This window comes from Taeniopygia guttata, chromosome 9 (assembly GCF_048771995.1).
Source record: "Taeniopygia guttata chromosome 9, bTaeGut7.mat, whole genome shotgun sequence".
NCBI classification, from domain to species: Eukaryota; Metazoa; Chordata; class Aves; order Passeriformes; family Estrildidae; genus Taeniopygia; species Taeniopygia guttata.
Genome location: NC_133034.1, coordinates 7,178,959 through 7,192,567, shown reverse-complemented (window position 1 = coordinate 7,192,567; position 13,609 = coordinate 7,178,959). Strand labels below are relative to the sequence as shown.

At 43.1% G+C, this 13,609-nt stretch overlaps 1 protein-coding gene across 2 annotated transcripts in view; it reads right to left on the bottom strand.

The window, feature by feature from the left end:
• Positions 1 to 6,548: 6,548 nt before the first annotated feature.
• INPP5D (inositol polyphosphate-5-phosphatase D) overlaps positions 6,549 to 13,609 on the bottom strand; it is a 92,301-nt gene continuing 85,240 nt past the window's right edge. For both annotated transcript variants that reach the window (XM_030280727.4, XM_030280726.4), the window contains 7 exons: positions 12,785 to 12,872; positions 11,900 to 12,049; positions 11,089 to 11,182; positions 10,756 to 10,863; positions 10,021 to 10,290; positions 8,270 to 8,846; positions 6,549 to 7,588 (listed from right to left, as the gene is read on the bottom strand). In XM_030280727.4, the coding sequence (XP_030136587.4) occupies positions 7,586 to 7,588; positions 8,270 to 8,846; positions 10,021 to 10,290; positions 10,756 to 10,863; positions 11,089 to 11,182; positions 11,900 to 12,049; positions 12,785 to 12,872 (1,290 nt within the window). In that variant the 3' untranslated portion in view covers positions 6,549 to 7,585. The remainder of the gene's footprint in view (positions 7,589 to 8,269; positions 8,847 to 10,020; positions 10,291 to 10,755; positions 10,864 to 11,088; positions 11,183 to 11,899; positions 12,050 to 12,784; positions 12,873 to 13,609) is intronic.

The following is a 13,609-nucleotide window of genomic DNA, read 5'->3' as shown; positions in this document are numbered from 1 at the left end:
TGGGCACACCGCTTGCAGCCCAGCGTCCCTGCAGGGCCGGCAGCTCTGTCTCGTGCTAGTGACACCGACAGGGCTTTGGTCAGGTGAAGGCTGGTGCTGTGTGACAGCGGGACTGTTCAGCCTCAGCAGCTACCGCCACACCTCTCCCTGCCACTGTTAAAGCACGGATGCTACTGTGAGTGAACATTAAATATTTATTTAAGGGCTCCACAGAGAGCAGAGGGAATGTTGTACTACACGACGCAAATATGACATGCCTGCTGTGCCATTTGTTGAGTGGTCTTTGTGCTCTTTCTCCCTCTACAAGACACCACAGCTTCCCTTATCACCTGGTGGGAATCGCGGAATAATGGGATAGGGTCAGGCTGAGCGGGCCCACAGAGGCTCATCTGGTCCCACCTGCCTGCTCCAGCAGGGCCATCCCAGAGTACAGGCACAGGATTGTATCCAGAGGACTCTAGAATATCCCCTATAAGTACAGTCCACACCTTTCTGGGCAATCTGTTCAGGGCTGGGCCACTGCCCTGGGAAGAAGTTCTGGCTCCTGTGCAGGGGGAACTTCTTGGGATCAGTTCCTGCCCGTTCCTCTGATGCCATTGCTGGCCCCCCAGAGCAGAGCTGGCTCTGCACAGAGCTCTCCCTGTAGACAGGGACAGGCAGGGATGAGGTCCCCTTTCGAGGCTGAACAGCCCCAGCTCAGCCTTCAAGGTGGGTAGTGGTGAAATGAAATTGAGCATGGGGCTTTCTAGGTAAAACTGCTTAATTTGGAACACGGCAGAAGCTACTTTGCAACCCTCCCAGCGCTCCCACCTTCTGGCCAGCCTCATGAAAAAGCCACATGTTCTCTGGCAAATGTAAAAATCCATAACAACTCACTCCATTGATCTACTTTCATCTGCTTAATGAGAGGAAAGATGTGTGCTAATGTCTTTACAAACAATTGGATGGGTGAAGGAATGGGTATTAATGTCTCTACTGACTTTGGGGGACAGGTTCCTTACAGTCTGGGCTCCTGGAACAAGGGTCTGCACAAGACTGAACTTCTGAATTTTGGGGTAAAATGCCAGGTTCAAGGCGGGAATATGGAGTAAGTGGTTTGGGAAGGCTGTACCTTGCTAGCAGCTCAGCCAATGGGGAAAGGAAGAGGGCAACACACGGCCATGGGTTTAGGATAAAAGGGAGGCTGCACCCCTGAAACCTCGGGAGAGAAAAGCCCGTGGGCGTGTGTCCTGATAGACCCTCTCCCGTTATTTGAATGAAGTTGAAGGACTCCTCTGACTCCTATTTGGACATAAACCTCTGGCGTTTGTGAATTTTCCTGACATTAACTTTCTAAGTAATGTGTTAGGTAGCTGTATTATTGTAATTTAATTAGAAGCTGGGCAGAACTCATAATGCTTTTTGTCTTGGACTGTCTAAATTGCTTTGTTTTTCTTTTGAGTAAGTGAATGAAGACGCAATTATGAAATTGTAACAGCGTGAAATAGATAATTCACTAGATTATTAGACTGGAGGAGAGTGTGCTGCTGGTTGAGTTAATAATAGCTTATGCTCTGTTTTACAAAGTATACAATGCAGGAGGTTATGTGCATTCTCTGTAAAGCTGATTTAGCCAAGTGTATGCACACAGCCTATTTCATTCTACTTATACATCACCAAATCAAATTAGTTGTTTAAAAACTTGAAATTACCTGTAACTGTGTGAGGAACAAGTTAATGGGAAGTGGCTTTCACAGGGTATTATATGAATTGATATTAGATATTATAATGTTGTTAATATTAATTATATGTGTTATAAAGTGGTTGATGTTGTTACAATGACCTAGTTGTGAGGATGGTTTTGTATGTTGTAATGTAGGTTTATGAGTTTACGCTGGACAGATTGTTGCTAGCCAAACCTTTGAGACATGACCTTAAAAGGAGTAGAACTTCATCTACTGATAACCCTGATGACCACAGTGATGAAACCACATCAGTGCCAGAAAGAGTGACATGGAGCAGGACTGTGTAAAATCAAAATAAATATGCATAAAGCTGATGCAACACCAGGGGTATAAAAGACTGGAGCCACCATTCTGTGCGTGAGCCTCTGGCATTTGGCTGCATTCCCAGCACTGTCCCTTTTGTTTTGCAAATTTTTTTATTGTTTTCAACAAAACTTTTGTAACTCTTTGCTATTCAGGGTCTGGGTCAGTTATAACAACTGTAAGGTAAAGTCCTAATTCTACAGCTAAAGTTACTGAACTCCTAAAGGGCAGTGCTGAGAGAAATTCATCCTGTCAGATCTTCTTCTCTACATCTTTATCCTTTGCAGAGAAAGAGGAAAGCAACCAAAGCATGAGGAAAAGGGAAAGGCAAAGATACAAAATTACAAGATTCAATAACTCCGCTTCTGAGGTTTTAATATATAATCAGCCCCAAAGTTTGTCACTGAATTTGAACTGCCAATCCCCTGGTTTTTTTTAGCCCCTCCAAAAAAAAATCCTTCATCTCATTTTTGAGCGCAGGCTTTTCTCACTAAAACTGGGAGGGAAAATAATTGTCCCCTATTTCTTTCAGCAAGGCAAGAAAAAGAATCAGTGTGAGTAGTAAAGACATGGGGAAAAAAAAAAAAAAGTGTGTCCTCAAGCATTAGATAAATGAATTACATCAAACATTGTATGTTTTACTGTTTACAGCAGCTGCTAGAATGTTCCAAGGGAATGACTTAAATAAATTGTCATCTGTATATGTTTGAATTTATAAAAATCACACTACGTTACAGATGTCTACCTTTCTGTAATTTTTGATTTTTGTAGTGGGCAGGACATCCTGATATTCTTTTCTTTAGTACCTGCCAACAATGCTTTTCCCATTCTAATACAATATTCTAAAATATATCTGAGGTTTCTGGAAATCTGTCCAATAGCACATGCCTGCTCAATGTCATCATCTGTCATCCTGCTCTCCTTTTATATCCACAAGAACTGTAAGAACACGTGACAAAACAGCATGTTCTGGCTAAAAGTGGCTTCTTCACTTGAAGCACCTTTCTGCCACCAGCAGCATCAAAACCTGGCAATTTGTTCAACACTAATTCAGGAGTAAAAATTTCAGACTACCAACAAATTACTCTGCTTGTCAGGAAGCTCCTTCTGCAGTGAAGCAAAAACTGTGCCTCCAACGAATATTGCACTCCACATCCATAGAGGGAAAAGGGGGGCTTCTGGTGTGGAGACATGACCAGCTTTAGCTAGCACATTTCAGGAAGAACTGAGAATGTCAAAGTATCCCAGCAGGAATGACAAATGTATATAGGAGATTTGATCCAGAAGGAAGACTTGGACAGTTGGACAAGGAGAAGACATATGGGAAACATGACAACACTATGTAAATATGCATGTCAGAAAAATAAGACAATACCCTGATCTGTGTGTGTATGTGGGACAGGATTACACTGAAAGGGCCTAAAGTTAACCTCAAAAATGGCTGCTAGAGATGAGGAAGGGCTGGTAAAAGCTGGTGAAGCTCAAAACAGGCTGCTTGAGGCAGATGAGAATCTCTGCTGCTGGAGGATTATAAGGCCACTTGAAAACATGGTGAAGGATTTTGTAGTTTACTCTTTGCTGGTGTGGTGAATGGATTGCAGGGTCCTATCAGGGACCCCTGCAGCCCAGTTCTGAGTCTGAGCTGGCTGTGTTGTAAATGACACTCAGGTGACTGAACAAATCCCTGCTGTAAGGTGAGTGGAGCAGGTTCTGATGGGATGTTTCCCTGAAGCTTGGTGCTCAGATTCACTTACTTCCTTCACTGCTTCCTGACTGGGAACCAGAAATTCTAATTTTAAGATATTGATCATCAGTATTCTTCCCAAAGTTACTCTTAAAACACCATTTTCAAATTCAGCTTTGTTTTGGATCTTACCTTTGAAAAGAGGGAACATGTCCCACCCTTGGTCATTTTCTTTGTACTTCAAATCATAATGTGAAGATGCAAATTACTGTGAAGTATGGAGCAGACATAAATTCTGTGCTAACTCTCCATCCTTTCTGTTGCAAAGGTCTCTTTATATTTTCCAGTCTCTGCTGCCTTTACTTTCTTCCCTTGTCTGACCTGTTTCTATGAGAGAGAGCTTTTACCCACCTCCCTTCCGCTGGGTTCCCTCTCCTTCCACAAAGTCTTTGCTAGTTGCTTTTCTGTAACCTTTCTGCATGTTGCTGGACACCTTCATCCATTTCCATCCATGCATTCTCTCTCAAGCCCAACATGTACTACCCTGTTCTGTACCACCTTTATTAGTTATGATATAATCTAATACTTCATGATAAGAGAGACTAATTTGTTTTCTTGTGTAATCTAGACCAGACCTTCGGAAAAAATGCAGTAAAGTGTTAATAATAACTGTAATGGGTACCAGATTACCATCCCTAGTACAGAATGGTCTCAGTTAAATAGAACCACAAAAGCATGGAATAGCTGAATCTGGATGGGCCTCTGGAGATTTTCCAGCCCAAGCATCACATTCAGCAGACCCGTGTCTGGTTTTTGTGATGGCTTCTGCAATACTGGGGTTTGTAAAACAGTTCTGATCACAGTTTTCTGAGATCTACAGAAGAATGTCAGTTAGTTTTGATCTACAAGGGTACACTGAAGTATCCTTTAGTTTAGCTGACTTGGGAGCTAGAGCAAAGATTATCTGCAAATAAAATTAATGAAACCAAATAATGGTAATGAACTTAAAACAGAAGTTCAGGGAAATTTGGTGATGCATAACAAGATAATGCTTTGTAATGATGCATAATAAGATAATGTAGAAAAAATATAGCAAATTACAGTAGGCAAAAAGAAATCTTGCTCTTCTGTCAATCTGGGATTCAACTCTGAAAGAATTTCTGAGAAACTTCAGTAGTTTAACATAAGTGCAATCTTAAAATACTTCTTATTAGGAGTGTCATTTGAAACAACACCATGCACACACTGTAGAGTTAGGAGGATCTTTTTCATATTCATGTGAGTAATAACTTGATGTTTGCTTACATATATATTTAGAAAGAACATCTCGTACCTCTGCAGCTAACACCTTTCCTACACTGAAAGGAGTATTTGGATTATTTTGTAGCACTTGCATAACAAATCCTTCCGTAGGCCTTTCAGGAATGCCCTGGGGACTGCAGCAGCCCTTTGGTGGCAGGTGTGACCAGCATGTGAGACGGTGCCAGCTGGGCAGAGAGAACAGAAAAAGCCATTGACCCAGTCAGGAAATACTTCAGCCTCAACAACATGAGCACCACACAGATGCAGCTGATGTAGCTGATGATGAGAGCCTTTGCAGCACCCGTCACTTCCCCAAGCCCAGCCCACTGGCTGCACCTTTGATCTGTGTTATCAGCAAGGAACATCACAAATGACAGCAGGGACAGAGTCTCGTTGGCAAATGTCACACAGAGGAAAGTGTTGATTTCTCTCAGGAAAAGAGACTGTGGAAATAAAAGTGAAATATCTGGGTATTGTCTATTTCCAGTCCATCTACTGATACTGGTTAGGATGTCTCTGGGAACTGTCCTGCATCACCTTGGTCAGTTAGTACTGACACCCACAGTTTATTCACACATAAATATCTTAGCCTTTGCAATGTTATAAAAATAAGGAGCTTAGTCTGGGGGTGAATCAATTAATTTCTGGACAATACGTCCCTTCAATTACATGGGCTATTATTGTATTATCACAAGGACAACAGAAAAACATAGTAAAATTTTAGCAAACCTTTCATTTTAAAAACGAGTGGGAGGATAGTGACTAAATGGTTAGTTTTAAGCTGTGCAGAAAAAGGGTGCTTGGTCCCAGTAGATTACAGGCTTAAGCAACGTTATTTTTAACATCAGAATTATCCCCTTGCTATTTTGGAGTAACTCGCCTTAATTTGGTTTTCCTTCTGTTTTTCCTCTTCCTTGAGGCATTTTCCCTAAGATTATACCTTTATCAGGAAGAAAATGTGTCGCCCACAACATCTTAGGAAAAGGCTTAAAGGTGCCCTGTGGTGGTTGTACACTGAGAGGACAAGGAAACTGGTGTTAGGTGCAACAGGTGCAGGCAGGAAATGGGGGGTTTAAAACTTACTGTGTTCTGCAACATAACATCCTGTAGCTGGAAACTTCAAGCATTTTTGACAGCTGGGTCTCCATGGAAATAAGTACAAAAAGACTCCAGCTATTTTAAGAACTTAAAATAAAGGATGCTGGAAGGTTATGGATAGATATTACATCTGGGGAAAATCAGTACATTTTTGGGCAATTCATATCCTTCAGTTTATGTCTTTTGCTCATACTGCCTGTACCAACTTCACTGGACAACAGCAGAGATGGAAGAGAAATGTGCCTAGTTTGGCAAGAGGAACTCAGGCTCGGAGATGTCAAAGAAAGTAGCAGCTTGTGTTCAGTTCTGCATTCTCAGTTGTGTCTTCTCTGCTCTCCTTGGTGCCTTTGGTGCTTTCTCTGTCAGTGAGCAAGCTGGTGTAACACCCACCTAAAGCTGTATCATGTGACAGGCAGTTCTGTATTTTCAATAAAGAATGACCAAAAATGTGACTATTTTATTATTTTTTAAGTAATCAACATGGAAACAGTAGCAGTGATTAAGTCACAACAGGCTTAGTCTAATAATAACCACAGCATTAATACTTAACACAAATATAACAGAAATTACAAGTATGTTAACATTATTAATTCTCAGTCAATGAACAAAAGTGTACAGTAAGGTGAGCATTAGTCTGTTAAGAATGCTCCAAAACCAGCTGGCCAGTGTCCTCTAAAGCAGAGTGCTTGCTGCCAGGCAGGCTGGGGTACTGCTATCTGCCCCTCCAGGCAGTTTTACTCCTAGGGTTCCCATGGCCCCTTCCTTTTCCCCTGTTTCTGCCTGTGGTTCTGGTGTTTCCCTCTGCTTGCTGGGGTATCAAAGCAGGGCCTGCTTGAAGGCAAAGGAGCCACAGTGCCATGGGCTGGCCCTCACTTTCTGTGTCCCCGCGGTGGTGCAGGGATGCAGCCCCGAGCTTCAGGCAAGGCTGGCTCCACTGAGAGTGTGACCTGCATCAGTATCTGCTATTCAGACTCTTTCCCCACCCTCTCTGACCTCCTTGCTCCATGGTTAGGACATGCTTTTGAAGCTGTACCGCTTTTAAGATGCTTTCTTTTACATATCACTCTTTAATAGCAATCCCGTAACACAAAATAGAAATCTTTCTTTTGCAGGAAGGGTTTTTTTTTCAATGCACCCTTTCCATCTCCTAGTCCTTGTACCGTACCATCCTCTTTTCCAAAACATTTACTAATGCATGTACTTGATCACCCCACTTTAATGGAAGTACCAAAGTGACACTCAAAAGAATAACTTGCAGGTATTGTGGTCCTGCCCCTCTTGGTCTGAGCAACATAGGATAAACTTCTCAGCTAGAACATTTTCATAATCACGGGGAAGGCTGCAACCTCAAAAATAAAATTCCTCAGTCCTTTTTAGAACCAGACTAGAGGACATCAGTGTGAACAAAGCAGTAGTCTCCATCGTTCTTCCCATCAGGATTCCTCCTAGGGTACCACCAGCTGCTGTGTCGTGTTCACTGTAGAGTCAAGAGAAGACATCAGCTTGTATATTGTCAAATCTACAAGTTTTGATGGAGATGGAAAAGAAAAAAATCCTGCAGCCTGCTTAAGTGAGTTTTTTCTCCCAAATGCACTTACTAAGGCCTCCCCTACTCCTTCTCATACAGCTCTTATGTTCTGTTGAAAAAACCCCAAAAACAACACAAAACTAAATCAAACCACAATAAATAAACCAACCAGCCCAGGAAAGTATATATCTGATTATTTCTGTAGAGTGTTCAGTAATGGTTTTGGACACACTGTTCTAAATTGCTAAGTGTTTTCCACTAACTACTAACTACTTTTAATCATCTTTTTATTACTTAACAGCAAAGCAAATCCATTGCCCAGTACTACAGATCTGTGCTATCAGGCCAGGATCAGCCACTTTCAGGAACAGCACAGTGTGCCCAAAATAAGACATAGCAACGTATTGACTATTTGCATTCCTCTTGTGGACCACCATGCTTAAACAGTCCAGAAGAACATAAAAATTCCTGCAAAGCTAAGCCCTGTAGGTTTGTGGGACAGCACTAAGCTTGGCTAGGAACCATGGAGTGAGGACTTGGTGACTGAGCCAAGACTACTCTAGTCGCAATGACATCACAGCCCAAGGCAACTCCCAGCCCACTTCATTCCCCGAGTAACGAGTCACGCACCGGTGTAGTTGTCCTGCTGACCGGGCCCTCCTCCATCCGGTGCTTCCCGGAGTGCGGCAGCTCTGAACTGTCCCGATAATCGCGGCCCTTGGAGTTCTGCATATCCAGCACTGCCCGGCTCTTGGAGGGAAGGGGTGGCTTGTTCTGCTGTCCCTGGATGCTCAGGCTGACTTCAGCCCTGGATGGCTTAATGAGTTTTTTGAGCGGTGCTGAGTTTTCCAATGGTGGTGTCATCTTTGGTTTGCCTTGACTCTTTTCTCCTATATTCTTTTCTTCCAATTGGCAGGAAGAAGTGTAGGACCGGAATCGCTGTGTGGGCACCAGGAAAGGTGGTGATGGCTGTTTGCCAGAGGTCTTGCTGCACTCAGGCTCTTGTGGTTTTGTGAGATGACAGCTCTGCTCAGGCAGTGGTGGCTGCTCTTTCCGCAAGGCCTTGGGATACTCCTGCTCTTTCTTGGGAGCCACCTTGCCCCTGGAGCCCATCGAGCCATACAGTGGGTTCTCAAACATCTCCGGCCTTTGCTGCCCCTCCTCCTGCAGCACAGGCTCTGCTATGGATATCCCCACGTCAGGCAGCCTACAATCATGGAAGTAGGATGAAAAGGAGACTTGTGAAGAGCAGGCAAGACAGTCACTGACTGATTTAGAGAGGACATGAGTTGTAAATGAGTGTGAGCAAATTAAACTGACTGCCTGAAGGGGCAACAGGAAAACAATTAAACTTGGGGAGAGAGAACAGAAGTGTGTTTTACTTTGTTTAATCATTAGTAACACGGCAGCAGAGAACAGATATGCATAGCATTGTGTAAACTCCCTGATAGGTTACAGTCCTGTCAAAGTGATGTTTGGCTTCTTTTTAAACACAGATAAACTACTGAGCCAAACTGTGCCAGGTCCTTTGATGACTCTGCGACACACACAATCTGAATTTGGATATTAATCTTCAGATCTGGCAGAGAGGATGGAAATGGTTGTCTAGAGGCTTAAAATAAGAACACACACCATACTGTGGCATTTTACAACTAGGTCAATCTCCTCTTGCTACCAATACAGCATGGTATGCCTAAGGAATCCTTTTCTTCTTTGTTATTACTTTATAAACTTCTCCTTCTCTTCTTTTGCTAGAGAATTAAACCTCCATATATCAGGCTGAGACAGCAGGTTGTTCAGTCTGGAGAAGACTCCAAGCAGTCTTCATGGTAGTCTTCCAGTGCCGAAAAAGGACTTACACAAAGGAGGGAGAGTTCAGATAGTGACAGGACAAGAGGGAAGTTTTAAGATAGGAGAGATTTAGGCTAGATGTTAGGAAGAAGGGTGCTGAGGCCCTGGCACAGGGAAGTTGTTGCTCTCCCATGTGGCTCTCCCATCCTGGAAGTGTCCAAGGCCAGGTTGCAAGGGGCTTGAAGCACTCTGGGATAGTGGAAGGTGTCCCTCCCCATGACAGGGAGTGGAATGAGATAAGCTTTAAGGTACCTTCCAATTTAAACCATTCTAAGATTCCATTATTTAATTGTAAGTTTACCTCATCATCTTTAGCTTTCCTTTCACAAAAGTCTGAGGAACTGCTATACTAGTTTGCTTTGAGAATGCCATGTCTGCACTTGTGACCTCCACTTATCTTTGTAATTCTACCGATAAAATATGTAAAGAATACACTGCACCTTGAACTCTCTAAACAGATAATGAAACAGTGACTGTGCAGAATGGCAGGAGAGAGGAGCCCAGCCTCAGTGCAAAACTCAAACACTCACTGGTACTCTTGACTCCAATTACAAATGCTTCTGTTTGCTGTAGGCTGGAGGGATGGTTTTGGAGATAGAGGTGACAAGGAGGGTGATGTGGAGGATGACTGACACTGCCCCATTAGAGAGGTGTTCTCTTTGGACTGCTGCTCATAGTTCCAGAGGGAAGGTGCCTGCTCTGATGAAGATGTCTGCTTAAGCTGGCAGGTTGCAGAGGGCTGCTGAGAGAAGGCAGCCATGCCCAGGTAGTTGGGGTTGCTGATGTCTGTGGGGGTGGAGCTGCTCAAGAGAAGAAATATTGTTAGGGAGGTACATGCACAAATACATTTGAGGTATTTTGTCTCCCTTCTAGCTACAAAGAAGTTAGTGTCCACTGACTGCTTAGATTCAATACTACCTACTTTTTTTTTTTTTTTTTTTTTTTTTCTGTGTCACTGTTGCCTCAGAATCAGGGATTAAGTGGGAACCCTGTTAGTACCTCACTCCCCTTGGTCACTGGAGAAGAAGCAGCTGGGTCAAGACAACCTCCCCCACCCCTAAAATAGTTCCTGTAGCTGGAGCAGATGCTTCCCTTTCCAGGCTGCAGAGAGCACTCAATTCCTGCAGCCACATATAGGGGCTGTTCAGCCAGAAGCTGCCTGTAAGGACAAGCTGCAGTGAAAACAGGTGAAAGGACAGCCTTACTCAGACTCATGCTATGACTCTTGGAAAGGAAAAGCCAATCAGTTTAGGCGGCAAGGTTACCGTAAGATATCCTCCTTTCCCAGGCTCTCTGGAGAAGAGACAGCACTCCCCCAGTAGCGAGCGATGGCTGCTGCCTCTCTGGCCATCAGATGAGTAGATTTTGACTTTCTGTTGGAAATAAAAGGGCCTTTTTAAAGAGGGTTCAGGGACCCACTCTGGTTAATGCATTCTCAGCTTTTGAAGCTTTGGGCACAGGAGCATTGACCAGTACTGACCACAGAGCCACTTCCCAGTGCTCAGCACACCTGTTGATGCTGCTCACACAGCAAGCCCAACTTTGCATTTATGGTGCCAACCATTTTCCTGGAGCTGACTTACCCACTTGCCCTTTACCTGTTAGTCTGATCCCAGTCTTTGTTAGGCTCTAAATTGCTGATGTTCTTTGGTTTCTGACCAGTGATTTCATCACGTTCAATCTTGACAAAATCTGAAGGAAAGAAGGGGCACACATATCTCCAGAGTTTGTCTGCTCAAGTTTTCTGTGTTCCTGTAGGCATCTCTCTTTGTCCATCAGAGTGATGGGCAGTTTTAAACTGTTGTTGCTGTTAGGTTTTTAACTACCCACTAATATATGTCCTGTGTTGTTGACAGAGGAAGAAATGTGTGGTTTGAAGTACAAAGGTCATGACCCACCAAACAGCCACATACAGTCATTTCACCATTGAGAATAATTGTAAATGGCTGCTTCTGCGCTCTGAATGAGAACAAAAGATAGCAAGGTGAAAAAAGCAAAGTTTGTGATCTTCTAGCTAAGGAACTGCTCATTGAGAGCCTGATATACTCTTTGCTCCCCAGGATGACTGGAGTAGGGAGAGCTTGGCATGGAGTGTGTCATGTCACAAGTGGAAGATATCCTCATTCAATAAAACCAGTGCAGGTGACAGACAGGGGGCTCTCTCAGTCTGCTGAATTTACTTGAATGATGAAAAACCCCACGGAATCCAATTGTCGTGCCTTCCTGAAAGAGTACTGGTATGCTCCTGAGAGCTAACCATATTCACACCTCCTTGCACTCAGCATCAAAAGCAGTCTCTGTGACTGCAGGCATTGCAGAGATAATTTTCAATTGCTTGATAGCTATCAGAAATCTTTTGAGGTGAGCATTCTTTAGCATGAGCATTGCAGAGATGATGATGCTCCTTACCGTACAGTTTCTCTCTCTGTTTTCCTTGTGACGTTTGTAACTTGATTTCACCTTGGAAGATCCCCGTTTTCTCTCCATGGTGTGTCAGCACAGTATGGATAGGAGCTAAGGATTCTGTTGCTTCTATTCGCAAGGCAATGCAGCCTTCCCCTGAAAGACAACAGGGAGACAATGAGGCTGGGACTGAGAAATTAAGCACTGAAATATTTTGTGTCATATACTACCAATGCACTGACAGGTATGTAATTACTGGAGAGAATCTGCTTTGGATCACAGTAAGGAGCATCATATCACCTGAGAAATTAGGGGCATTTATTTCACTTCATGTATGTGTGAAGGATTTGGGCATCAAAGTTACTTGTGAGTAATTTCAGGGTTCTGAGCTTCCACTCCTGGTAAGGAAAAGATGAGCCTATGGTTGCTATTGCTGTTAATGGGATTTAAGCAAAGAGCCTTCTGTGGACAAGGACTGCATTCTCTGGCTAGTGACAATCTGGGAGTCACAAGCACAACCAAATACTTTTCTGTAGCCAGGAGAAATGCCTCAAGTAAGTGCAAGTGAAACAGGATTTGTATGTTCTGAATAAATGCATTTAAGCATGCTGACTCCTGATTTAGTTCCTGTAAAGGACTTTTTTTTAAACCACTGCTCTTTTAGAGCTGGTAAAGCTCACACAGGTTGTTGCTTTGAGTTCATATTACCCTTAATCATAATTACTTCACAAAATATTGCCCACAGTGAATGTATTTTTATGTGTATGTTGAGTTCTAAATCATAGATGTTCAGTCTATAGGAGTTACTTCTTTTCTCTCCCACTCTTTCAGTAATTTGGAAAAATCTAAGTAGATTTTGATTCATCCAGAACTTTAAAGCTAAGCACTTACCATAAGATTCATCACTGTCTGATGACTTAATGCTGATCAGGATGTGTTGATCCAGTAGGTATTCCGGGTCTGAAATAATTGGAGTCAGCTGCAAAGACAAGTTAAGGTGGGTCAATACAACACATGGTTGGCAGGAACACACTTCTCCCTGGGACTCAGTCCCAAATGAGAAAAACGCTGCTGGATAAACCCATGAGGCTATCATGTCACTTCCAGGATCAGCCTCTGATAATATCTGGATATCTGTGGTAGAAGGCTGCACTCTGAGTCCCAGCACAGCAAATGGAATGCTGCAAATCTGACACTCACAAGATGAGCTGCAGTTTTCTCTTGTAGTCCAGGACTGAAAAATCACCCGAGGAGGAAGGCGTCTGGACTTTGATTACAGTCTGTTCCCAAAAATCTGTCTGGCTGTTGTTGCAATCACTTATTGTAGAGCCTTTCCCCAGTTTCTCAGTGTAAGGCACTATTTCCAAAGTCAGCACTTCTGGGCTATTTAGAAAGGTATTGACATGCACATTTGCTCCAAATCCAGGAGCTCCTGTAGTTCTTTCAACTCCCACCATGCCAAGAAATGAAGAACAGCTCTGATCTCAAGGACAGAACTAATGTCTGACACTGACACTCAGAATACGACTTCTGAACACTCAGGTTCTTTTTAACACAGGTAAAAAGTACTTAAATCAACTTTTCTAAAATATACCAAGTTTTATCTGACCAGGCAAAGAAACTCCAGGGCAGAGTTACTCTCTAGGATGTTTTATTTTTCATTTAAAACGGAAAAAAAAAATAGGCCTGCTCAAACCAGCATCATGTTCTCTAAAA